Below are 25,053 nucleotides of genomic sequence, written 5' to 3' on the forward strand. Positions count from 1 at the left end.
AAGTAAGTCTACAAATGTTATTTATTACTACTATTGTAGGGCATTCAAATACAAATATATATAAACGTCAAAGAGACGTTTAACGAAACGGTGGCACTTGGTTTTCGAACGAAAGCGCGCATCTCTTTGCTTGAAACGTTGTGAGTGACCACTCGCAACTATGACGATTTCTATTCCGATTCGCTAATTCATTCATTTTCTTAATTGTTTAGTAAATTCTCATACATTGCATACCTACTTTTGTTGTCATCAAATTATTGTATGTGCAAGTGAAAATTGAACAAGGGACACGACACTCACATTGCTAATCCAAAAATCATTATTAGTTTGCGCAACAGATAATGAGACCACAAGTCACAAACTGCGCAACAATACCTCATAAATGAATAGTAAGTGGGGATGGATACCGAAAAAATGAAAAGAAAGAAAATTCAGTGTGGTCTGGAAAAAACAAATACTCAATCCCTTCACACTTCATTTTGTTATTGGTGCTAGGAACACATGCTTGTTGCTTATGAAAGATCAGAAAAATTCTACTCCTCATCAAATTTCAACTTGACCAATAATAGTTGGGAAACAATACCTTTTAAACTGGCCAATGACCCCTTTCTTTGGGCACACTATCTCTTTCTCTCAAAATCAAGTCTGATTTCCCCTGCTTACTACTACTAGCATCCAAGTCCTAACACAACAGCGTTGCAAATAAGTCCTGACGGGATAACAATCCATTGCCAACTCGTCTCCAGACCCTCTCATTTGGCTTCCCGCCCTATGAGACTCTGGACATATTTATGTGTCATAACTAACTTTGAATATCATATTGTTTCATTATTCCATGATACAACACCTGCTGTCATATTCACCAACAAGAAATTAAACAGACAAAGTAGGCCTTGTAAAGTCATATGTAGAAGCACTTGTTCAAAGCATGTAGAATCTATGCTTCAGATGTGGAGACTGGTACATCTGGATGCCCTCCCCATTCTGTCCACGAACCATCATAGACTGGAACATCTGTCTTTCCAAGTTGATGGAGGCCCTACAAAGATGAACAAAGTTTCAAAATCCTCTCTGCGCCATACATTAGTCATACAAGGATGGATCATAAGAAAGAGAGAAACAGAGAGTTTCACTAACCAAGGCAAGAATGCAAGCTGTTACTCCAGTGCCACAGGAAGTTACTATAGGTTTGTCCAAAGAGATACCTATAGAAGAATAGGTTATCATACACGCAATGGCGAAAGTCGGATAATTTATAGTATGGTTAAAGAGGACCAGATGCAAAGATGCCTAAATTATGAGGTTGGATGATATAAATTAACTCTTCATTTCAAAGGGGACGCCTTTTCAAATTTACCATTACATTTAAACTTGGGACTGTACTAAATCCAATTATGTACACATATGCAAATGCTTTACCATTTCTCTCCCTGTGCAAGTCCATCAAGCAAGGGGAAGCTGTTCTTACCTTCCTGATCAAATTTTTTCTTGAGCTCTTCATTAGATAATAGTGTCTGAGAACCATCAAGCATCTGTAAGAAATCACCAAAGTGAACCAGATATGAATATATGATTACAGAGCTTAATCTAGGAATTAGTCAGAGCAGGAATCAATATTTTTTTTTAAAAATTAACGCCAGAATAATTACCCTTGGTTGTATTAATGGCTTCAACAAATAGTAGAGCTCTACTCATACAGAGCTTAGTCCAGGAATTAAAGAGTAGAGATCAACATTCAGAAACAAAGAACACTCTCTATATTTTTGTTGGTAAAAAGAAACAAGAACATGTAAGGAAGCACACACTTAGGCATTAGGTGCAATGTGCAATAGGTGCCCCTCAGGAGGATGAAGATAGGCATGGCTTATTTTTCAAGCATTCTTGTACTCAAGCATGAGCAGAAGGTAGGATTCAGTTACCCCAATGTGCTCACAATAACCTTGGAAGATATGGAGAGAACATCTAGCAAACCCGTTGGGGTCGTTTGGTACAATGGTGGGATATCCCATGGGATTAGCTATCACCTATATGGGAATGCTAATCCCACCATTCTAGTGTAAAAGTACATCAGAATTAACAAATAATGCAAACCAAACGTGGGATAAAGTTAATCCCAAATTCTATACCAGGAGTATTATCCTTATTTAGGGTCTTACACACGGTCACTGTGGTATTATTGTCAAGGGTGATAGCTTTTAATCACTATCAACATGAGACACCTCCAATATCATGCGTTGGATAATCTGGAGTACCAATGATTAAAGTCAACTACCTAAATAAGATCAAAAGGTATCAAATGCCTCAACAAATAATCTAACCAGTTAAATCAAAATCCTATTCCATTCCTCTACTGCAGACAATGGCTTTTAGTAGAGAGAAATTTTGAAAAATCGCATCTCTTTTACTAATAATAATAAACCTTTACCTGGGAAAAAGGAATGCACTTGCTCCCAGGTACATGACCACTTCTTATTCCTTTTCGAGGCTCTGGTGCAACACCATCAAACCTGAAAAGGGGCAAGCAAAAATCAGAACTTCAGAATGAATTCAATTGTGTAGAATGAATTTTAGAAGATCCTATTCATACATTAAAACAGTATAAATAACCAAACTCACGGTACTTGACTAGAACAATGGATTTTGAATCCATTTTGTATAATACTAACAACAGATACATTATCTTATTTCTAAAAAACCAACAAACATTATGGTTCATTTCAGTATAGAGCATAAGTGTACATGTACAGATCTATATCAGCTATGTCCTTACCCCAACTTATATTGGCTATGTGGTAGATCAGCATCTTGACCATGAACATGCTAGTGTGATGCTACACACCTCTTCCTAACCTCTTACAAGACATGCCAAAAAGATATTACTCATGCCCTCTATTTACTCGACATTATTTGACAAGGTGCAGAACCAATATTACTTGCATATTCAACAAATTGTTGAGAGAAATGATCAGCTTGAAGTCATAAATAATGTTGTAAACTAGGTTGCACTTCTTAAAGTTTGTGGAACAAGAATTAATAGTATTACTCAAATGACCCATGTGTCATCTCATCAAAACAATATTTGGAAAAAAAATTAGTTTAGCTAGTAGTGCATCATTAAGAATTAATTCTCCCACAAACTAAAGTACCTAGCTTTGGATCGAGCATCTATATGTTGATATGTTGTCTCTTCAATGTTCTTCCAAACCTGAAAGTATAAACGTTACAACTCCACATCAAAAAGTAGAAGCATTGACAAAAAAAATCACATATTCAATTGCTGACTAGGGAAAGTATATTGACAACAAAAAATTGCATTCGTTTACTGTTGAAAGTAAATCAGAAACTTCAATCTACTTGAAAAATCTAGCAGACAGCAGAAAAATTGTTAGTTGGACTACCACCCACTTATAAAACCATTAGACCTAAGTGTTGTACAAAGATCCACTAAAGAACCTCCAAAAACCATGGACCAGATTTACTTCCAAACTTCGTGGAGTTTTACATCTCATTCAAGGGAAGTAGACAAAGGCAGATCTAGGATTTCAAGTTTATAGGTTCCGACTTCTGAGCTAGAATTTTTTGTTTTGTTTACTGGGTTCTGAATAAATTATTTGTACATATCAAATGATTCTTTTAACATAAATATAAGGTTTGAGCCAACGCTATCGGGTTCTGCCATAGCCACCACTATGGCTCCATCCTTGGAAGTAGATGTGCTTTTTGTTGGCTGAACATAGTTGTACAAAAGATCCATGGATTAATGAGCACGCTTGCAATTTGAAACACACTACATTACAATTTGTAAGTTTTGTGCATGCTCCATCTGTTCCTAGACCTGCCATCAGTTTTAAATTGCACCGTGATAGGAACTAATGTGATTAAGTGCTGGTGAAGAGACTACAACTTCAATATTGATTTCCATTCCATTAGCTCCAGTTCAGAGGCATATGGTTACAAAGCTTCTGACAAAAGCTGCAGGAGAAAGCACACCAACCTGATCAAGGGTCCAGACGAGATGTGGCTGAAATTTGGTCTGAAAGGTAATAGGTGCAACCTGCAAACAACAAGTTCTTATGGTAATATTAAGTAATACATATTAGTAGCAGGATTAAATTAGATAGAAGGTTTGTGGTGATATTAAATAAATAAAATGAGGCTCTTAATTTCCTCCGTAGAAAAAGTACTTGAAAAGACATATGTAGTGTGGCATGCCTAAGTATAAGACACCTCAATCCCTCCCTCGCTCACACATCCCACCTCTCTGGGAAACAATAAAGCATTCATGTTGGGGGAAACTCTCAAATCATCATAAACCCTTTGGGGTGGCCCAGTGGTTTGGGCTTGGGACTTCCATGTTGGAGGTCTCAAGTTCGAAACCCCTTGCCAACGAAAGCAAGGGGTTTGCCTTCTGGGTCGAGCTCGTCACATAGGGCTTGCCTAGTGCGGGTTACCTCTCCTATGTGGTTTGCGAGCTATTGCATAGGAGAGGGGGTTTTACCCTGTGCGCACCAAAGGGTAGCGGCTGCGGGTTTCCCTTGTCATAAAAAAATAAAAAATAAATAAAGGATAAAAGAAAGAGGACACTGTCAAATTGATTGCTTGTAGTGCTTCACCTCATAATTAAACCTTAAGTTCCTTGAAACTCCTTTTGGCACTGTGCGCCACAAACATGAAAGAAAAAGGATTTATTGAACTTCTACGGTTCTACCACATAACCAACAGAGAATCAGTGGCCGCGTTTAATCCTGTGTTGAAACTTTTGTCTCATCGTATCTACATTTGGTAACAAATCCTTCATAAAGTTTCCGTGATCCCACTTAACAAGTGGATAAATGCCTTCAGCGTTTTCAACTTTATTTGTTCTTATGTAAAGGCAGCAACTTCCCTTTTACTTTTCAAAAAAACCATGACCTGGCCAATTGGATTTCTCCTTATCAAAGATAGAACCATATTTAAGAAAACAGTTATCTCATTAAAGTTCTTACAGAGACCTTTTTTTTTAACCCGAGATATCCCTGAGGGTTGTGGACTATAATTTGAACTCAGTGACGCGCGACTCACTCACAAATCACACTCTGTGCTCGTACCAATGGACCAAAAGCCCCAGGGGGGCATTTTTGCACAAAGATCTTGCCACCACTAAATTCAAGTCCTATTGCTTTAACACTGCCATGCTATCAAGGTTATAGAAAGATACTTTGTTGTAGCAATTTTCTGTTTTTAAGATATACAAGTAAGTGAAGCTCACAGGAAATAAGCATTTACTTACCGCCTGTCGTTGATATACTTTCTCTATTGCTTCACTAGCAGCGCTAGCTTTCAAAATTGCATCACCAGATGCACTGGATTCGACATCATATCCAGAGGCACGCCATCTTGGCAAACCACCATCTAGAACCCAAACTCTGTCATGTCCAAAAACTCTAAACATCCTGATAATCCATTTTGTAATTTGTTAGTCATTTCGTACAAAATGAGCATATCTGCCTTTTGCAGTAATCAGTTAACTCACCACCATACACGAGCTGCACTAAAGATGCCCTTCCCATCATAGACAACAACCCCATCTTTGTTCTCGATTCCAAGAGCAGATACAGCAGCAGCAAATGCTTCTTCAGATGGCAGCATATGAGGCAACTGATAACATAAACAAAGAAATAAAGCATTTTATACGACAGAAAGATGATGTGATCAATCTCAAAAGCATGTTGTGTGGTTAGGTGAAACATCTCTTATGGTATAGATACTGTAGAACCAGATGAGTTCAAATGAAAAAAGGACGGAGGCGTGGTGGAGACACTGACGCCAGACTAGATGTTACATGATGTGAAAGATTACATTATGAAGCAAATTATTCTTAAAAGAAGAAATAAATTTGAACAAGTCTTACATTTGTAGTACGATCGGATATACCATCTACATCAAAGAAGAGTGCTCCAGGAATATGTGCAACCTGTTCAAATAGAAGGATAGAGAGTTGAGCAAATAAAGTTATAAACCACATAGGGGTCTAGTAGAGGATGAAATTTTTCCATCTACGAATATAATCAACAAAAGCAATGCAGGCATTTGAATGAAGAAAAAGTTAGTTCCATTTAGTTTTTTCATCAAGTGAGAATAAAGTAGTTTTATTTATATAGGTATCAATCAGGGTGAGCACCTGATACTCTTGAAGAGGGTTTCTCTGCTCGTTTGGCATGTACCAAGATGCATCCAGTACCTTAATAAAAACGAAAACGAAAAATCTAAGCATAGGAAAAGAAGTGAAAGAGAAATGCTTTGCCCTTAATTGACTAGATTGAACAGCATCACCGCCTTAAATAAGTTTTGAATTCATCCCTGGAAGAAGGAGGAACAAGTAAAACCTTTATATCAGGCTGTTTGAGGTTTTCGTGGAGCCAGTCAACTGAAACAACAGGTTCATTGGAGGAGAGAGATTGTGTTGAGAATGTTGCCACCCTTGATGAAGCCATGCGATATGTAAGGGAAGCCACCAGCTTGTAAGAGAAATAGGTTGGTGCAGCTTGGGAGTAGAATGTTTTCTTCTGATAGGAGGAAATGACTATCATCAGAAATTAACAATCTAGTCTAGGTGATTTCATTTTATTGAGCAAGTAGAGTAAAGTTGTAAGTAATTTTGGGAGGTAGATATGAATTTCTCGGCTACTGAATACAGAAAAGACACTGGTAATATTTACTTAACAAAAACGAGAAACACAAATTCACAACGAAAGAGGGAGAGGAACTTACAGAAGAAATGAATTGGGGCTTTGTGGAAGGTAAGAAAGTGGAAGACTTGAGAAGAGAGAGAGACCTTGTTAATATCCCCGACGCCATCACTCATACAATGTCTTCTCCCTCCCGCAGCTATCAACTCAGTAATACCGCCGGCGTCCTATAAACTTCAGGCAACGTATTCGCAAATTCGTCCCCCCATTTTTTTCCCCTTTCACTTTGGTCATATATTTTTACCTTATATGTAAACATATACTCCTATTTTTTTCTTTTTCATAACAACTAGTACTCTAACTCTTTTTTAAAAAAATAAATAAATCAACTAGTAACTCAAAGCTACACAATTTCAATTCAATATCATAGGAAATCATTGTGAGAAAATAAAATAATGGAATATGTTTTATGATATTTAAATAACTTTTTTATTACAATCATAAATAAATTATATTCTTGCTTTACTATTTATTCAATCTTATGCTTAATTTAGTCAATTAAATGACCCAGCCCCTCAATTATCATTTTCCCTATATCTTTAAATTGAACAGTACTATAAGATAATTAAACACAGGTTGGTTAATTTTTTGAATGATGAAAATAATGTCAACCCCAACTTATGAATTAGAGCTTCAACATTATAGCTTGAATTGATATTTTAATCTAATTAGCTTTGATCCCACAGGCATGAGGAAAAAGTAGACTATTTTAGCTAAGGCTTGTATGCAACTCTCTGAGGATATATATATATATATATATATATATATATCTTTGTGACCAAGGTCAATGTTCAATCCATATTGAAGTAATTGGGTTATACGTAGGCTTAATTGATCAATTTAAGTGTCAGGATATATGATGATCATTTCATTAATTGACATGTTGGGGAATTTTTATTTTCATTCCTAGAATTTAGTTAATATCCCTTCGTTTTATCTATTGCTTGTTTGATCATCAAACAAAAATATTACATTTTTTTTGTAATCATCGTTTAGTTAGCTATAATTTGCTATGTATATGGAAATGAACGATATCATGTATACGTACACTTGTGTATACATATATTTTGGATGTAGAAAGTTTTTAGTATAATTATTACTCCTAGAAGAAGAAAAAAAAAGCGTGCTAGTCACTCTTACTACTATTAGGGTCACTCAACGTAACTTGAATTTGTGTTAGATATATGCATATTGATGTTGTGTTTGCTTTTTTTTCTAAATTTCTATATATAGTTTTCTTTATGTTAGAGAAATTAAGGAAAAAACGAAATTACTCAAAGATAGATTCATCCACTGAGTTTGTCAAATGTAAAAATTAAGTCGTACTCGTACATATCAGTTTCGTTCTAACTAATTAACTCTTACATATAAACAAGTGTATAATTATTAGTAATTATTACTTTAAAAATAGAAAGGAAAAAACAAAACAGATTTTTCAACCACTACCTGGTGTGAAATTACACTAATTTTTCTATAGTATACAATTATACAAGTAGTATTACATTTGAACCTAAATTTAAAATTCTGAACCTATATATGCTTCAGGGGACTATTAGTTCATAACGAAAGAAATAAAAACATGAAGAGACTCATCGATGTGTATTAATCTCTAGCTAGCTAATAGATACTAAACAATTATTTTGTGTCTCAGACAATTGTATGAGACACAAATTTTCTTATTAGTAAGAGGTTGGGCTTTAATAGCATTAGTGCCGTTGATGGTAACAATTACTACTAATTAATTGGATGTAGTAGTATAGTAGTGTGGCTTAGACGACACACGACACCTAATAATTCATTTTCAAAGTATGTACGTGAACCAGTTTTGGCATTCATTTTCAAAAAGTGGCTGAGATGCTTTATTCATGTCCATTGTCCAGTTTGGAGTGGAGGGTCCATAATATCTAACATGTCCCAAATATCAACATGATCACATGATTCCAATGGGATTTCAATTATCCCATCATCTTGCAGCACCCTTGTCAACTCAAGATAATTATTAGATTCCTCATTGAATTGGAATATCCAATCCATATCTACAATATTTGGACTTGAAATGATCTCAACTTGGCTCAAGTTGGAGAGACTAGATGAAGAAGCATTAATATTATAGGAGGAAGAGCAAGATCTTTTTGCTTCTTCTTTCTCATGAATTATCGTATTGGCATGTGACAATACTGAAGTTGATGAAGGTGAATTATAGGCACATGATGAATCATCTAACTTTGCTTCACTGTGTATGAGTTGTCGTTTCTTCAAATGTGTATTCCATACATTTTTAATCTCGTTATCTGTTCTTCCAGGCAAATGAGAAGCAATTTTTGACCACCTGAAATGAATTAGAGGGATGTATTAGCTAGTAAGTTATATTGATTGATAATATATATGTTGAAAGTTAAAAGTCGATCGAGCCTACTTGTTTCCAAAAGATTGGTGCAATTTGATGATAGTGTCCTCTTCTTGAGGGGTGAAATTTCCTCGCTTAAGGTCAGGTCTTAAGTAATTAATCCACCTCAAACGACAACTCTTTCCGCATCTCAGTAATCCTACAAAAATCAACAAACACGTACAGTACGTAATTAATTAATTAGTATTGAAGCATGTAATATACCAACATGTTTAATTATATTATTAGGTAATAAATTGAAATGAAAGAATATGAAGATCGAATAACCAGCTTGTTTAGGGAGGGATCGCCAATTTTGGTGACCATGCTTCTGAATGAAAGTTATGAGACGGAGATCTTCTTCACAACTCCATGCTCCCTTCTTCACCTTACTCTTATCACAGCATGCTGCTCTCCCTTTTCCCATCGATCGATCAATATTTCTCTCTTTTTTATATTTATATGATCTTCTCCTATAAATATATACACAACACATCACAACATTATATATGATAATATTGTTTGGTTGGGGTGGGGTCTACATATATCGATATATCTAACACTTGTAACTTGGACATATATACATGCATGGTATTAATTTCTATGCGACAAGTAGCTACCAATTTATTTTCTAACTCAAACTAATTCTTTTTAATATACGTTAAAGAATTTTAATTAAATAGGACCACAACCAATACTCACTAAACAATTTACAATAAACTATATATATAGACATTCTTATACATATATCATTTTCCAATTAAGTATATATCATCCCACTTTCGGTTCAACTTCGATACTTTTCTACCAAAAAAAAAAAGTTTCAACTTCGATACATTATTTTGACAGCAGAAGAGATGCAATGTAATAATTGTAGGACTAATTAAGAACATACTAATAAGGTCGTTTGGTAGCTGGTGTTTTTCTAGTAAATATAGAGAGAGCTAGAGATTAGTTATGATTATGCAATTTATATATTATTTTATGTAAAATTTATTTATAAAATAATAAATAAATTCTCTCGTAACTTATATATAAATGTGAATATTTAAATGAAAATCCAACGACATTAAATAGCGTGCGTACATACATATGTCAAAACTCAAAAAGGAGAAATTACAGCAGATATGGGGTAAAACTTATCCACATCGGGTGTATACACCAATCCAATATATGCATGCCATGTGTTTAAATCTATAATTCATTTTACTTAATCTTAATTAATTAACATGTGTTTTACTTCATTAAATCACATAATAATGAAAATTACATTAATATTAGTTTGGTGTAAACAGTCGATGCAGCTAAGTTTTTTCCAAGATATGGCCATTGATTAATCTTTATACTTTGAAATCCATATCATGATATCATGCAAAAGAAGAACACGTCATCTATATTTCATGTTGATTAGTAGATAAGTCTTCGTTACCTTACCTACCATTAGACCAAGATGAGTACACACCAATTATTAAATAAATAAATAATTTCAGCACATAAAGACTTTGAAGGTCGCACTTAATTAGTTTGGTAGGATTTCCATTTTCCCAGTGCATATATATATCCAATTTTGTTGTTCTATATAGGATTGTACAAAATCGAATCGAAAATCGAACCAAATTGCAAATCAAGTCAACTTAAAAAAAAAAACTCGATTAGTGGTTTGGTTTGACTTGGTTTGGTTTTGAAAAAAAAAAACTCAACTATATTTGGGTTGGTTTGGTTTTAACTAAAAAAAACCAACCCGAGACCAAACCAACCCGACATTATATATATAATTTTAAAATTTTATTTTATACATAAAAATATTTACTTTGATATAATTTTAAAATATTTCTTATACTTTTTCATAGTTTTTATCTTTTAGTATATTATTTCCAGTTTGAAACTTAGAATTATAATGAGCCAATAATGATTATAGTCCACAGATGTTGGTAATTATAATAAAGCTTAAATCAAAATCAAATTAATACTAATGCAAAAAGAAAATCAATTCAACACTAAGAATGACAATAATATTGAATATTTATTCTTTAGTTTTACATTGGTTTAGACAATTAAAATACATAATCTAATTTTAATTTCCTTTAATATTTAGTCATGTAACTAATACTTATTAAACTTATTTTTAGCATGATTTAGTACTTTTAAATTATGATCATTTTCATTATGACTTGTTAATTTGCAATATTTGTTTTACGCGATTTCATTATTATTATTTTTGTTGGATATTTTAGTGTCATTAATCATATCATAGTGTTATATTTGTAAGAAACATCTTAGATAGTTGTATTTTGGTAGAACTAAAGAAATATTTGAAGTACAAGTAAATTATATGTTTGTATGAATACTTTATCGGAAAAACCCGAAACAACCCGAAAAACCCAAAAAAATCCAAAAAACCCGAGGTTGAAAAACCCGAGTTTTATTGGTTTGGTTTGGTTTATAAATTTAAAAATCCGACACAAATAGTTTGGTTTGATATTTGAAAAACCCGAATCAACCCGACCATGTACACCCCTAGTTCTATATATTGACAGACCTAGTCCTCTACTTATTCCTTCAACAATTAACTGTTAAGCAGATTTTTTAACAACTTGTACCCTCTCTAACTTTTCCTGGATACCTTTAATTTATCGTTTTTAACCAAAAATGGCAAAAAAATAAAAACATATACTAGTATATTATAGGAGCTAGACTAGTACTCCATTTATTTTGTAATTAGGTGTGCGCGCATGCGCCATGAGACATGCATTTCGACAAGTATAAGGAAAAAGGAGCATGTTGCATTCCCTCACATTTACATTATTATTATTATTATTATTATTATTGATTATTGAAGATGCAGGACCAGTACTTTAATTTCTCTTGGAAACTTTTATATATATTGTAGCAGGAGTATATATACACTAGGGTTGATCACATTAATTAATTCATGATAATATATAGTCGATCGTTTAATTTTGTGTAATAAATTTAATAATACGTTGCAAGTTGTAGAGATTGAGTGTTAGCTACCGGTTTAGGTCACCAGCTTGCTGACATTAGTGCCTTTTCCATTACTGTTATAATATATATATATATATATATATATATATATATAAACACTACCTTCTTAAAATAAGATCCTATTTCCGTCCTAAACTAATTGGGTGACTAGAACATTACCACATGTGGGCTGTGGCAGAGTCCGAAATTTTATAAAAAGATTAGAAAATTTGTAAGTGTAATAATTTAGTCTAATTTTAAAATTATACTACTTTTGACATGATGTTGAAAACATCTCTTAAGTGAAAGTTTATATATATATATAAAACGTTATTTTAGCTCTATATATTTATGTAACATAATTTTTCAATGAATGTGAGCCATTTTGGTTGAGATGAAAGTCATTTAATGCATTTATAACCTAATATTATTGAAAACTTGCGACTGACTTCTTTACGTTCTGGGTTAGTCATCTTCTGCTATAATATATATACAAAGTATTTGACCTTTTTTTGTCTTACCAAGTCTCTCGTAATAAGAAGTGATAGATTCTGAAAAATATTAAGTATTCTTTTTTTATATATTATAAGTAGATATGACGAGTGCATTATGCAAGTGTGTCTCACCCAAATTAAAGCATCGCAGCAAAATGTCATGCTCTTGGCCTCTATATATACAGTAGTATAATTGCAAATTTAAAGAATATAGAATTGTTGGGTACGTGTCGCAACATGTAATTTTAGTTAGGTGGGTGTTTGACAAAAGGAATTTCAAATTCATACACGCACCAATCTTATGCTACCCGGCCACATTCATTCTTCAAAGTATATATATTGTTTGTATACATAACAACTAGTATATTTTTTTTATTTCAATTATAAAGATATATTTGTCTTATACATCCAAAATCATGCATGCTCCTCAATTGTTTTCTTCACTACTCAACTGCACTAGTAGCTAGGCTTTCATATATATATATATATATATATGTATGATCTTTGACGAGAGCCACCACTACTGCTAATATTTACACCAAATATTCATGATCATGTAAATTTACCACATACCTATATTAATTATATAAGCATGGTTAAATATATGTTGAACGTCTATATATGTATAAAAACTTGTCATTTTATGAGGAAGTTGTAATTGTGTAGCCTGCAGAGTATATATGATGAAGTTAAAATCAAAGAAATTTTATGATTGTACGGTTTCCAATCAAAATTGTTGTATTTTGACTAATGTGATCATATGCTTAAAACTCCAATGCCTAGTGCCCAAACACTTGTCTTTTATTGCCTTCACACTCACCTACTACTTAGTTCTGCCAAATCACCACGGAATACAAATAAATTATATTCCAATTTAATCATATACAAATCAGACATAAAAAAATAAGTATATAAATACCTTAAGTCGAAGAAGATTGACATATGATTTTGATTCATTACTTGTAGATGCAATTTCTTTAAAAATACCTCAACATATTTCCCATCTTGTTGGATCGTCCATAGCTTCTGTGCATCTTTTGAATTCCATTTTTGAATGATTTGTTGCATCCAAAATCTTGAGTAAGACTCGAAAAAAAATCAAGGATCATCATATTTTGTTGCATGCAAATGTATATCTCTAGATATCCTTTTTTATGAAGATTGTTTATCAAGATTTGAATGTATATATTGATTTTACTGAAATATTTCAAAATTGTGATTGAAAAATATGAAATAATGGGAAAATCAGGAAAAAATATACAAATACAAAAAAAAAATTGATGGAGGTTAACTTATTTGGGTATGCACCATTAGGAGAGAGAATCTGAAATTTTCAAATTTTAAATTTTAATATAGTTGATTCATTTAAGAGAATATGAGAGATTTTAGGAGATAATTTAGTGGGTTAGATAAGAGAGAGTGTGTTTTAATTTATATAAAAGGTGAAAGAAGAGACTTACTCGTTTTGATACAAATGTAAAAACATAGGAACCCACCTTATAACCATTTTTGTCAACTATAATTGTAATTTATAATTAAATTAAATTGTAGTTTTGAAGCATAATTAATTATATATGTTAATTTGGTTATGTAATTTTTCCTACCATTATCTTTTTTCCCCTTTGAAATATAAACTTCTTCCTTTGTCTTTGGGCCGAAAGTCCATTTTGGGTAGCAAACCCACATTTTCCTAGAAGTCATTCCTACTATACTGACTTGAACCCCAATTAATATAGTTCGGTACAAGTACAAAATAAACAATTATGTGATAAAAGGGATGTAAAAGTTTGGTCTGATCTGAGGCGTGAATTCAGATTAGTCAAATTTCAAAGCTACAAAACTTACTCATGACAAATTTTATATCAAAAGATTTAACGTATCATAATTAAATAATGGGAAAATTGTATAAAATAACAAACTATTAATTCAAATTAAATGTTATAACCACAGTTTGATTTAATTGTAACCCATAGCAAACAATTGTAATTCGCTTCTCTCCCTAGGTTTCTCGCTTGCCACTCTCGCCAGTCTCTTTCTCACCTCTCTCGCTTTTATACAAACACAAATGTATGAAATGCGTTTGTATTTGTATAAAGCGAGAGAAAACTGTATATACAAATACGAATACATATATTTTCGTCATATACAGTTATAATTATACAAATACATATCTTTTCCTGCCCAGTTCTCTTTTGCCTTTCTCTCTTTCTCGCTTTATACAAACACAGATTATACAAATTACAATGTATAATCTGTGTTCTATAAAGCGAGAGAGAGAGAGATTTGATATACCAATATTTTATTTCGACTCAATTGTATACAAATTCAAATTTTATGCAGATATACAAACACATAAAATTGAATTGAGAGGCTGCCAGCGATTTATACAAATGAGAGGTTAGCGATTTATACAAATGGTCTGCCAACGAAATTATACAAATTTGAAGTTCCTACCAGCGAGTTATACAATCTGATGCTCCATAGCAAACATACAAACATACAAATATGATTTTTATGTTTGTTATATGTGAAAGTTGCTCAAAAAAAAATAAAAAATTATGTGGTTAAACAAACTTATATTACTTAATTACTCATTATAGTTATAGTTTGCTATAATTACTACTCCCGACTAACATTATACATTAATTATGTGGGCATACGTTTATGTTTGTATCAATTCGTTATTTCAAGTTTTATTATATTTGTATAATTCCATACTTTATATTACCCTATTATATAAAAACACGTGAATTATACAATGTACCTGCGAATTATACAAATTATTGTCCTCTCTCGCTCGCCTCTCTCCTCTCTCTCCCAATCTCGCTCTCCTTTCTCTTCCCTCTCCCAATCTCACTTGCCTCTCTCCTCCCTTTCCCAATCTCTCTCGTCAGAATATACAAATACATATGTATAATATACAATTATTTAACCGATATACATATACAATTCACCTCTCTACCATTCTTTGCCCTCTCGCTCGCCTCTCTCCTCCGTTTCCTAATCACGCTCGCTTCTCTCATCCCTCTCCCAATCTCGCTCACCTGTCTCCTCCCTTTCCCAATCTCACTCGCCCCTCTCCTTCCTTTCCCAATCTCTCTCGCCAGAATATACAAATACATATGTATAATATACAATTATCTAACTGATATACATATATACAATTCACCTCTCTCCCACTCTTTTCCCTCTCTCGCTTGCCTCTCTCCTCCCTCTCCCAGTCTCGCTCATCACTCTCCTCCCTATAACATGTAACTACAAATCTTAATTAGCAAAATATAGCTATGGAGTGTAATTAAGCTATTTTTGAGTGACTATACGCGAAAGTTCCTAAAAAAAACCACGAAAAATTAGTTGGACCTTAACCTCCTTAGAGATCGAATACTAATAGAGTTTTTTTGGGGGGAATTGTGCATAATGGCAAACTATTATTTGAAAATAAATAATATAGCTACTGTTTCATTTATTTCCTTTGAGTAGCTACAGTTTCGCATATCTTGCTACTAATGGTCCCACAAATTAAAAAAAAAAACGGAAGTCTTTTCCTTTATACAATTCACTTCATCTCTTCCCTCTCTCCCATACCCTTCAATTTCTCCTAAATTCTCTCCACAAAATCAATTTGAATTTCAAAGCTTCACTACTACGCTCTCAATCGCAATTTCAAAAATTTCAGGTACCGCCAAAACCTCTAAATCAATTATTTTTTTCCAATTTTTTCCTTGGTTCTTTAACTTGCATATGAAATCATAATCCATACAGATTTTTCACTTATACAATGGATGAACATTTTCCTTGGGTCTAAATAAGAATTTTGGAGAGGTTGCAGGCTCAATAGCCAAATCCAAATAAATTAAAGACATCAGATCCAAATTTAAGAATGACCCAATCAGATTGGGTGAAGTTAGTGCAAAATCAAAGCAATCTGAAATTGTTGAGGGAGGTGACAAAGATCAGTACGATGCTAGTTCAAGTAAGAAGAGGAAAGGAAAAGCAATTGTATATTAGCCATTAGGTTAATATACAAACTTATTGTATAAAGCAATTGCATATTAGAATTGTTTCTGGCTCATTGGAGCAAGATGAACATGAAGAAGTTCAGGTATTTGTATAATATTAATTTGTATATGTTACGATTGTATATTAATCTTATATTTTCTCTGTAAAATTTTACCCTATATTTGTTTGTTTATACAGATATGCACATCCATTAGGTTTAATATACAAACTTATTGTATAAATAGCAGTAGTTATTATAACAATTTTACCATATATACAATATCAACAATTATACAATTTTAATGTTTTGTATAATATATAATATCCATATAAAATATGTTTATGTTATATTCAGATAAAATTAGTGTTATACAGAATGACTGTATGTACTTTTTTATATGTTTATTTATACAGATCTGTATTTTTTTAGCCATTAGGTTTAATATACAACCTTTCTCCATTAATAGAAGTACAATAATCTCACTATATATACAATATAAACGATTATACAATTGAAATGTGTTGTATAATGTATAATCTTATTTATAAAACTTGTATAGATAAATTGAATTAAATCTTATTTTATACAATTCGCTAATTGTATTTGTGTCATATTTAAACACAGTAAGTCATACTTATGTATATATGTATATTTGAATAAAACTGTATATGTAATATTTTTTAGGGTGTTAAATTTCTAGGCAAACTTGTACCCAGTTACAACGGAGTCACTACTGATGAAGAAGTCGTAGAAGGAAAGAGATCTTTTTGCGTGAGTTAAGCAACTGCCTTCCTTTTTTGTAATAGAATTTACAGTCTTTTATAAAATTTATTTAGAAAATAAAATTGTATATAGCTTCGAATGAATCCTGAAATATACAGATACTCCATAGCAAACATAAAATTTGATATGGAGCGCAATTATGCAAACTATAGTTATAAGATACAAATATAATTTTATGTTTGCTATATGTGAAAGTTGCTCTTTTTTTTTAAAGACTCCCACAGCCCGCTATATACCCTTTAAGTACGCATTGGGGAAATTATGCAGTAGTTTGCGATCGCATTAAACAAGTTTGATGTAGTGAGATCTCTCGACTGAGAACGTTGACATGAAGGAATCAATCATTAACCTCTCTTATAAGATACCAAATGTTGCACTAAATTAATATCACACCCTTAACATGAATTTGATTGAATTGGAGCAAAACAATGAAAAAGTCGCAAGAATATACTGTTCATTTTGATAAAAGAAGTCCATATTGAATGATCTATGATTCCTTCAAAACTTAACAATGTGAAGGAGAACATTTATTTGTCGAATAAATTATATACTACAGTATATAACAAACATATTATTGTTAAAACACTTGGTGATTTGAATGTGGAATATTGAGTGAAATTTCCGAACGAAGGGTGCAGAGCGTGGCCCCTAATGATTGAACAATTCATATAGACACAAAAACAATTGCTGAAGAGAGACTTTGAGAGCAATACTTATAAAATAGAGACATTAAATAAAAATATAAGATTGAAAATGGGATTAGAATAGTTTAATTTGTTCAAAGTGAGTGGTAGTGGGATCACATATATTTTGAATCATAAATGCTATGATCCATTAAATGCAAATCTTAAAGATAGGAGGAGTATTCAATTAATTAATTGATCCGTAGAGGTAATGGGAGAAGAAGTTTTTGTACCAAAAATTAGCTCTCACCATTTAATTTCTTGATTTATTGACACAACACAAGGAAGGTGAACCTGCATTATGCAACTCTCCATATGACTATTCAACCTTCAATAAACTCTATTTAATACTCCATTCAAAATAAAATACTGATGTTCAATATATACATAAAACGAGTGATTTTACGCAGTACTAATTAATGTTAAAAAAATATATTCATATTTAAAGATGTAGACTAATGGTTAATGAAAAAAGCCTAATCGAGATATTATCGGATTTTATATTATAGTTATAGATAGATAAATGTGGTAGTGAAAAAAGGACACACCGACGATCCTTTTGAAAGTGTTCAACTTTCTGATCGTACATATTTGTCATCTTTTTTTCAACATTATATTGGGTGACCTCTACCAATTAATAAGTCCATTTAGTACTTTGTCTCGTTTTAACTGTTTGTAGTATTATTCATGCTTTTGTTATGTGTAATCATTTTTAAGCTTCTTAATATCAGTAATCCTAACTCTCAAAGATCCAATAAAAATTTCTCCTATAATTATAAATCTGTTTTCAATTTTAGTAGATTTTTTCTCAACGAAAGCTGAAACGTCCACATAATGAAAAGTACAAAATTAAATATTTTGTAGGAAAAATAAATAAATAAAAATGGCAATATATTGCAAGTGTGAAATATATTAGTTGGAATTCAAATACTCTACAATTCTAGTAGGGCTTAAGCTAACAGTAGCCATGGTGCAGCATCCGTGCATATACAAAGAGAGTCACATGTTTTTCTTTTCATTATAATTGAGGGAGTCATTTCAAGGGAAAGAATACATTGGGATATTTAAGATGTTAAAAGTAAATTGAGGATATAAAATTGAAAAATTATTTGGGTGACTACTTTTTAATAAATAAATATTGATTTTTATAAATTTTATTTATTTATTTATTATCATTTATAGCAATAATATAATAAATTTGCACTATGTATTAAAAGTGAATTGTGCATGCAACATAGATATATTAATAGTGTTTTAAAATATATTATGTTTGTTTAGTAAAAAATTGATATAGTGTATTGTAATTTGTAAGTGTATTGAAATGTGTGATAAATTGTACTATTATCTATCATTAAACATGTATTATATGTGTTTTATCAATTATTTTATGTAATATATTATAAGTGTTAAGTGAGAAAAATATATTACTATAGATGAAAATATTTTCTAAATATAGTATAACTATGTTAAACTTATACTAATAACATGATGGATTAATAATAACCAAGTTACCATCAAATATTTAAAATTTATATATACACAGATTCACCCAAGATATTGGTAAGTAGGGGTGGACATCAATATTGGAAAATCGAAAAATTGAATTGAATCGAACTAATTTGGTTCTTTGATTTTTCGATTCAGTGTGGCTGTTATTTTTTTTAAAGTTCGATTCTTCGGTTCAGTATTTGGTGTAAGGGTCTCAAAATGTTGGTGCACTGAAGAGCCAAACTTTTATTTAAAAAATTCAAAATTTTAAAAATAATAATTTTTTTTTTTATATATATATATATATGGGCATTTTCTTAACTAAAAATAAAAAGTCAACTAACAATTAAATCATTCATGAACAATCAAAATAGCAACAAATTTACAATTCAATAGTTAACTTCAAATATTAATCACCAAGAGGAACCCAAACATATTTTTATCAATGTACATTATGTAAAGGAACCCGTCTTCGTCCTTATTTTTCTCGAGAAGTAGTTGGAGAAACAATGTTCTTGACAAAGATAAATATAGTCTCTTTTATTTAGCATAAAGTGTTCCACGGAGAGACACATCAATCCTTAACAAAGTTTTAAATTTTTAAGTATCTTACACTTTGATTTTGTCTTCAATTTATTTTTCTTTTGTACCGAAAAATCGATTAAAAATACCGAACTAAATCGAATCAAATTGAATTAATTTGATATGAAATACGATTCACACTTTTCTAAAAATAAAAAATTAAATTAAAATTTGATAAAATTGAACCGAAGAACCGAACCCCAGAATGAGTAATGGCCAATGGGTACATAATTGACAAAAAGAAAAGTCAGAAGTAGAGAGCCACACGCAAAACCAAGTCAAAGAGGGTTGAAGCGATTTGCAATATGCAACCCATGATCATCCACACGTGTGTTTTGAAATAGATCAAAATTAGCTGCCCATGTTAACAACTTAATTTATTTATTTAACACAAAATAGAAAAGATTAGCGATTTATTTGAGACTTGAGGTAGGGGCTCGCAATTCTGTTTTTATTGAATTTTCGTTGTCTTGTTGATGTAGAATTAGGGGTGCGCATCGGTCGGTTCGGTTAAGTTTTAAGTGTTATTGGTTCGGTTTATTGGTTTTCAGTTTGTAAATACGTCAAACCGATAATCAAACCAATAACATATTTCTGATCGGTTTATGGTACTTAACGGTTCAATTTTCGATTTAACCAATAAAAAAATACTCATATATATTATATACACAATAAGAAAATTTTCAAATAAACCATATGATTTTTCTAGCATTTGGCATGAAAGTAATAATCATAAAAGTAACAATCATTTTTATTGCAAGTTTAGACACTAGACACATTCAAAGGAAAAAGTGTGAAAGTAACAATCGTTTAACCATTAACAATAAGATTAGTAAATTTAGTATAGTCTTATTGGGTTATCGGTTTAACCATTAACAAAAATCATAAAACAGGAAACCAAACCAATAACCCAATAAAATTTTTTGCAGAACCGTTTAAAAATCGTTAGCCCAATAACTCAATATCAATAAATCAATAGTGTTTTTTCGGTTCGGTTTATTGGTTAAATCGATTTTTGCACACCCCTATGTAGAATCATTAGTTCTGTGTACTCTTAATTTAGTATGAATTTTATAATGTCGTACTTAACCATTTTAATCGTCATAGATGTACGTCTAGATTATTAACAACCGATGTGATTACTCTCTCTATTCAATAATAATTGTCCACTTTTAACTTGGCACACCTCTTAAGAAATTATAAATAGAAGGGTAATTTTACTATATCACACTTTGAATATAATAAATACAATATCTTGAAAAATGTAATGGGAAAATGACTATAATTAATGACAAGAGTAAATTAGGAACAAAGTGTAAAATTATTCATGTATTTCATAAAGTGGACAAGTATCGTTGAACATTTATTTTTAATATAATGGACAAATATTATTGGACGGAGTATAATTTATATGTGGTGAATTAACTTCTTCTTCCTTCATTTATTTTTATTTATTTTGGCATTCTAAAACTAGATTTTCAAAATATATATATATAAAGATAATTATTCTTCTCTATTTTTTATCCTCATCATTGATAACTTATTTTTTAAAATCTAATACTAAACATTAAATAAAATACTCATATCAATTATTATTTCTGAAAGAACCAAAAAGTTCAAATTAAACCTATAAAAATGAAAAAAAGCCTTAAATTGAGCTTCATCTTTCAACTTTTTAAAATACATGGACGTGAAGTAGTGTAATTAATGTACCGTTTATTAAGATTTTTTTGAATCCCAACGAAAATTACTTGTAACTCCCTAGATAAAAGTGTACGGACAATATATATATATGAAAAATCTTTTTGGTAAAATATTTGATCAGAATTTGGCGATAGTTTTTTTATGTTATTTTAACTTTTTAAATATTTTATCCTTTTAATTTAAATATATTTTAACTAAATATATATATATATATATATATATATATATACGGGTAATGCTAAATGACCAGAAAATTAGAAAGTCTATAATATCTTTTTTATTTTAAAGTAAACTGATCTTTTTTCCATTTTTTTAGTTAAAAGGTATTAAAGTTAAAAGAGTAAAAATGTTCAAAAAGGTAAAATAACATAGATAAAATATCATTTTGATCAAATTTTCTTGCAAAAAGGATTTTTCAATATATATATATTAAAGGATAATAGCTTCCATGTCAATGTCTTTTTTCTTCGATTCCATTTTCCCTTTTGTTTTCTTGACAGTATAATGTCTCAATAATGGCCTAGTTGATTGAGTTTTTGAAATTATTTTGTTAGGGAATGATGTATTCTTAAAAATGAAAATTTTCAGTATTAAATTTTATCGAGCTCATACACACATTAGTTTGGTGGTAAATGAAAAGATATAATCAAATTAGAGTAGTACATTTTAAAGATTTTGGACTTGTAAAAAGAAGAAAAACCAAAAAAGTTCTTATTGTTTCTATTTATGTGTCGTTTTTATTAAAAATATGTGTTTCTTAACAGTATTTATTATTTAACAAAATCAATGCATAAATGAAATTATATTTTCTATTTTATCCTTGAAAGTTATTAGAGGGTATTTGAATTGGTTTAAAAGTTGGTAAAACATATTTTTAGTCATTTTTGACTTTTGATGTGTTTGACAAATATAAAAATAATTTAAAATAAGTTAGGAAGTGTTTGATAAGGTTGAAATAAGTTAAAAATTAAAAGCTAAGTATTTTTTTTTGACTTAAAAGTTATTTAAATTCAACTTAAAAGCTAAGTATTTTTTTTTAAGTCAATCCAAATAGGCTATTAATTGTGAAAGTATGCATTTGATGAATATAAAGAAATTAAGTAGTTAATTGATCAAAATATGTTGAAAAATTAGAGTTGAAGAGAATAATTACTCCTATTGTATAATGGTGAGAAATAAATAAATAGAAAAGGAGAGAATAATAAAAAAGAGGTTGTAATTAATGAAAGGGAGAAAGGTGTTAAGGAAGAAAAATGTTTGCAATAAAAGCAGAGCTGGTGGGAAAAGTCGGAGTCCCATTTTTGCATTTATTGCCTCCATTACTGACGGTGACGGCCCTTTCCTTCCTTCCAAATCCCATTTATTACTAATCCACATAATGCCAATCAACAATTTTATTTATATTTTTATATTATATTTATATAGGAGTGAGTAGTACTCTTCTGAAAAGATTTTATCAATCCAACTCTCAATTTCACTTGTTTGTTTAAAACTCCCTTTTCCAACTCTGCCTTTCTTTTACTCTCTATCATATCAATATCAATATCAATATCAATGGCGGCTGAAGTTAGTTCTCTCGTTAGGATTATGAACGCTGCTACTGCTGCCTCATTAAATGATTCATCACCCAATTTAATTACCATGGACTTGCTCGGAGGTTGCCGCTCACTTGATTCTAAGGAATTAGACCTTGATTTGCAGGTTCCTTCTGGATGGGAAAAACGCCTCGACCTCAAGGTTAATATTAAACCCTAACCCTTTTTGTTTGTTTGTTTTAATTTCCGTGATTCGTTAAATCAGATGGTATTAGTTGCTTTGTTATAACTCACCGTGTCTATCTGATCCTGATTATCACACGGTTGCAGTATTAATTGCGACGAACAATCAGCCTTTTTTTTTTTATGTTGTTGGCTGTGAAAATGACTCAACAACTGAGTTAGGCTTGGTTGAGAGATTTGATTTGAATATCTGTTCAATTAATATTAATTTGATTTTACATTCATTTGCACAACAGTCAGGGAAAGTATATTTACAGAGGTGCAATTCTACATCAAAGACTTTGGAACAGAAGCAACAAACAGTTGGAAAGCTTCAAGACCTTAATTTCCCTCCTACATCAAAGCAACCGCTCAACCTCTTTGATGAACCAAACTTAGACCTAAAACTGCTGCTTCCTTCTTCGCCATCATCATCAAGTTATCACAGTGTATGCACCCTGGAAAAAGTGAAATCTGCTCTGGAAAGGGCAGAGAAGGAAACAACCCGGAAGCGTTCAATATCCGTGTCAATGTCATCAAATTCCTCATCCTCAGTCAAGGATACAGAGATCAATCAAGAGCACATATCCTCTTCTTTCGCTGCTGGATGTCCTAGTTGCCTGCTTTATGTGCTAATTTCAAAGAACGATCCTAAATGCCCTCGTTGCCGTACCATCGTTCCATTACCTGTAGCAATGAAAAAGCCTCGGATTGATCTCAACATATCCATATAAGAAAAGATTGAAGAGCCAAGAAATCAATTTTATTTTTTCTTTGTAAAGATAGAAGAGAAGATATAATCTTGTAAGTTATAGAATAGTATATACATGTATGTTCCTTCTTTGGCAGAGTAGTAGTATATGAATTCCCTCTTAGCTTCGGCTTGTCTTCCTTACCCGCTCTCTTTTTTGAGGATAAATGCATGCGTACAGTCTTTTGGCAATATGCATATGTATGTATATTCGTGTCCTCAGCTCACGTTGCAATGGTGCGTGCTATTGTCAATGTTATTTAGGCAATGTTTCTGATGGCATAACAGTCAAGTCATGAATGGAGAATTGATTGAATACCCTTTTTTTTCCTGATAATGTTGCCGATTATGAGAAACTGATTTGCCTATATCTGTTAACAAGTCTGGATTAATAATATGCTTGGCAATATTCCAGTGTAAATTTTCTTGTTTTATTGCTATAACATGAGAAAAAAAAAATCGGCCTGGGAAGGGGTTCTTGTTATTCTCCTGTAAAAGTCGGTCTGGTCTGAGTTAGAATTTTGAATCTATACAAGAGGCCGGGTATGGACCAAACATATCGTAAAAGTTGATCGGAGTTAGAATTTACAATTTATACTAGAAAATTTTGAATCTATACCACAAGGTATGGCCCAAACATATAGTAATAGTTGATATGTGTTAGAATTTTGAGTTTATACTATTAGAGTACCAGGTATGGACCAAACTTATT

The 25,053-nt window shown here is 31.5% G+C and overlaps 3 protein-coding genes across 3 annotated transcripts; 1 reads left to right on the forward strand and 2 right to left on the reverse strand.

Moving 5' to 3' along the window:
* Positions 1–786: 786 nt before the first annotated feature.
* Positions 787–6,884, reverse strand: LOC125840798 (thiosulfate/3-mercaptopyruvate sulfurtransferase 1, mitochondrial-like). Its single transcript, XM_049519772.1, has 12 exons — positions 6,751–6,884; positions 6,366–6,545; positions 6,161–6,220; positions 5,891–5,953; positions 5,513–5,637; positions 5,270–5,432; positions 3,995–4,054; positions 3,147–3,205; positions 2,426–2,507; positions 1,469–1,532; positions 1,138–1,205; positions 787–1,039 (listed from the first exon to the last, which is right to left on the reverse strand). The coding sequence occupies exons 1-12, from the start codon at positions 6,835–6,837 to the stop codon at positions 938–940; spliced, it is 1,113 nt and encodes a 370-aa protein (XP_049375729.1). The 5' UTR covers positions 6,838–6,884; the 3' UTR covers positions 787–937.
* Positions 6,885–8,591: 1,707 nt separating this feature from the next.
* On the reverse strand, positions 8,592–9,541 carry LOC125807257 (transcription factor MYB63-like). The gene is made up of 3 exons (XM_049486974.1): positions 9,403–9,541; positions 9,145–9,274; positions 8,592–9,057 (listed from the first exon to the last, which is right to left on the reverse strand). Exons 1-3 carry the CDS (start codon positions 9,539–9,541, stop codon positions 8,592–8,594), a joined length of 735 nt encoding a protein of 244 aa, XP_049342931.1.
* Positions 9,542–23,326: 13,785 nt separating this feature from the next.
* Positions 23,327–24,472, forward strand: LOC125806967 (uncharacterized). The gene is made up of 2 exons (XM_049486718.1): positions 23,327–23,570; positions 23,848–24,472. The coding sequence occupies exons 1-2, from the start codon at positions 23,388–23,390 to the stop codon at positions 24,322–24,324; spliced, it is 660 nt and encodes a 219-aa protein (XP_049342675.1). The 5' UTR covers positions 23,327–23,387; the 3' UTR covers positions 24,325–24,472.
* Positions 24,473–25,053: the final 581 nt, after the last annotated feature.

The sequence above is a fragment of the Solanum verrucosum genome, unplaced genomic scaffold (assembly GCF_900185275.1).
Source record: "Solanum verrucosum unplaced genomic scaffold, falcon-dt-bn FXZP01000277.1, whole genome shotgun sequence".
Lineage (NCBI taxonomy): Eukaryota > Viridiplantae > Streptophyta > Magnoliopsida > Solanales > Solanaceae > Solanum > Solanum verrucosum.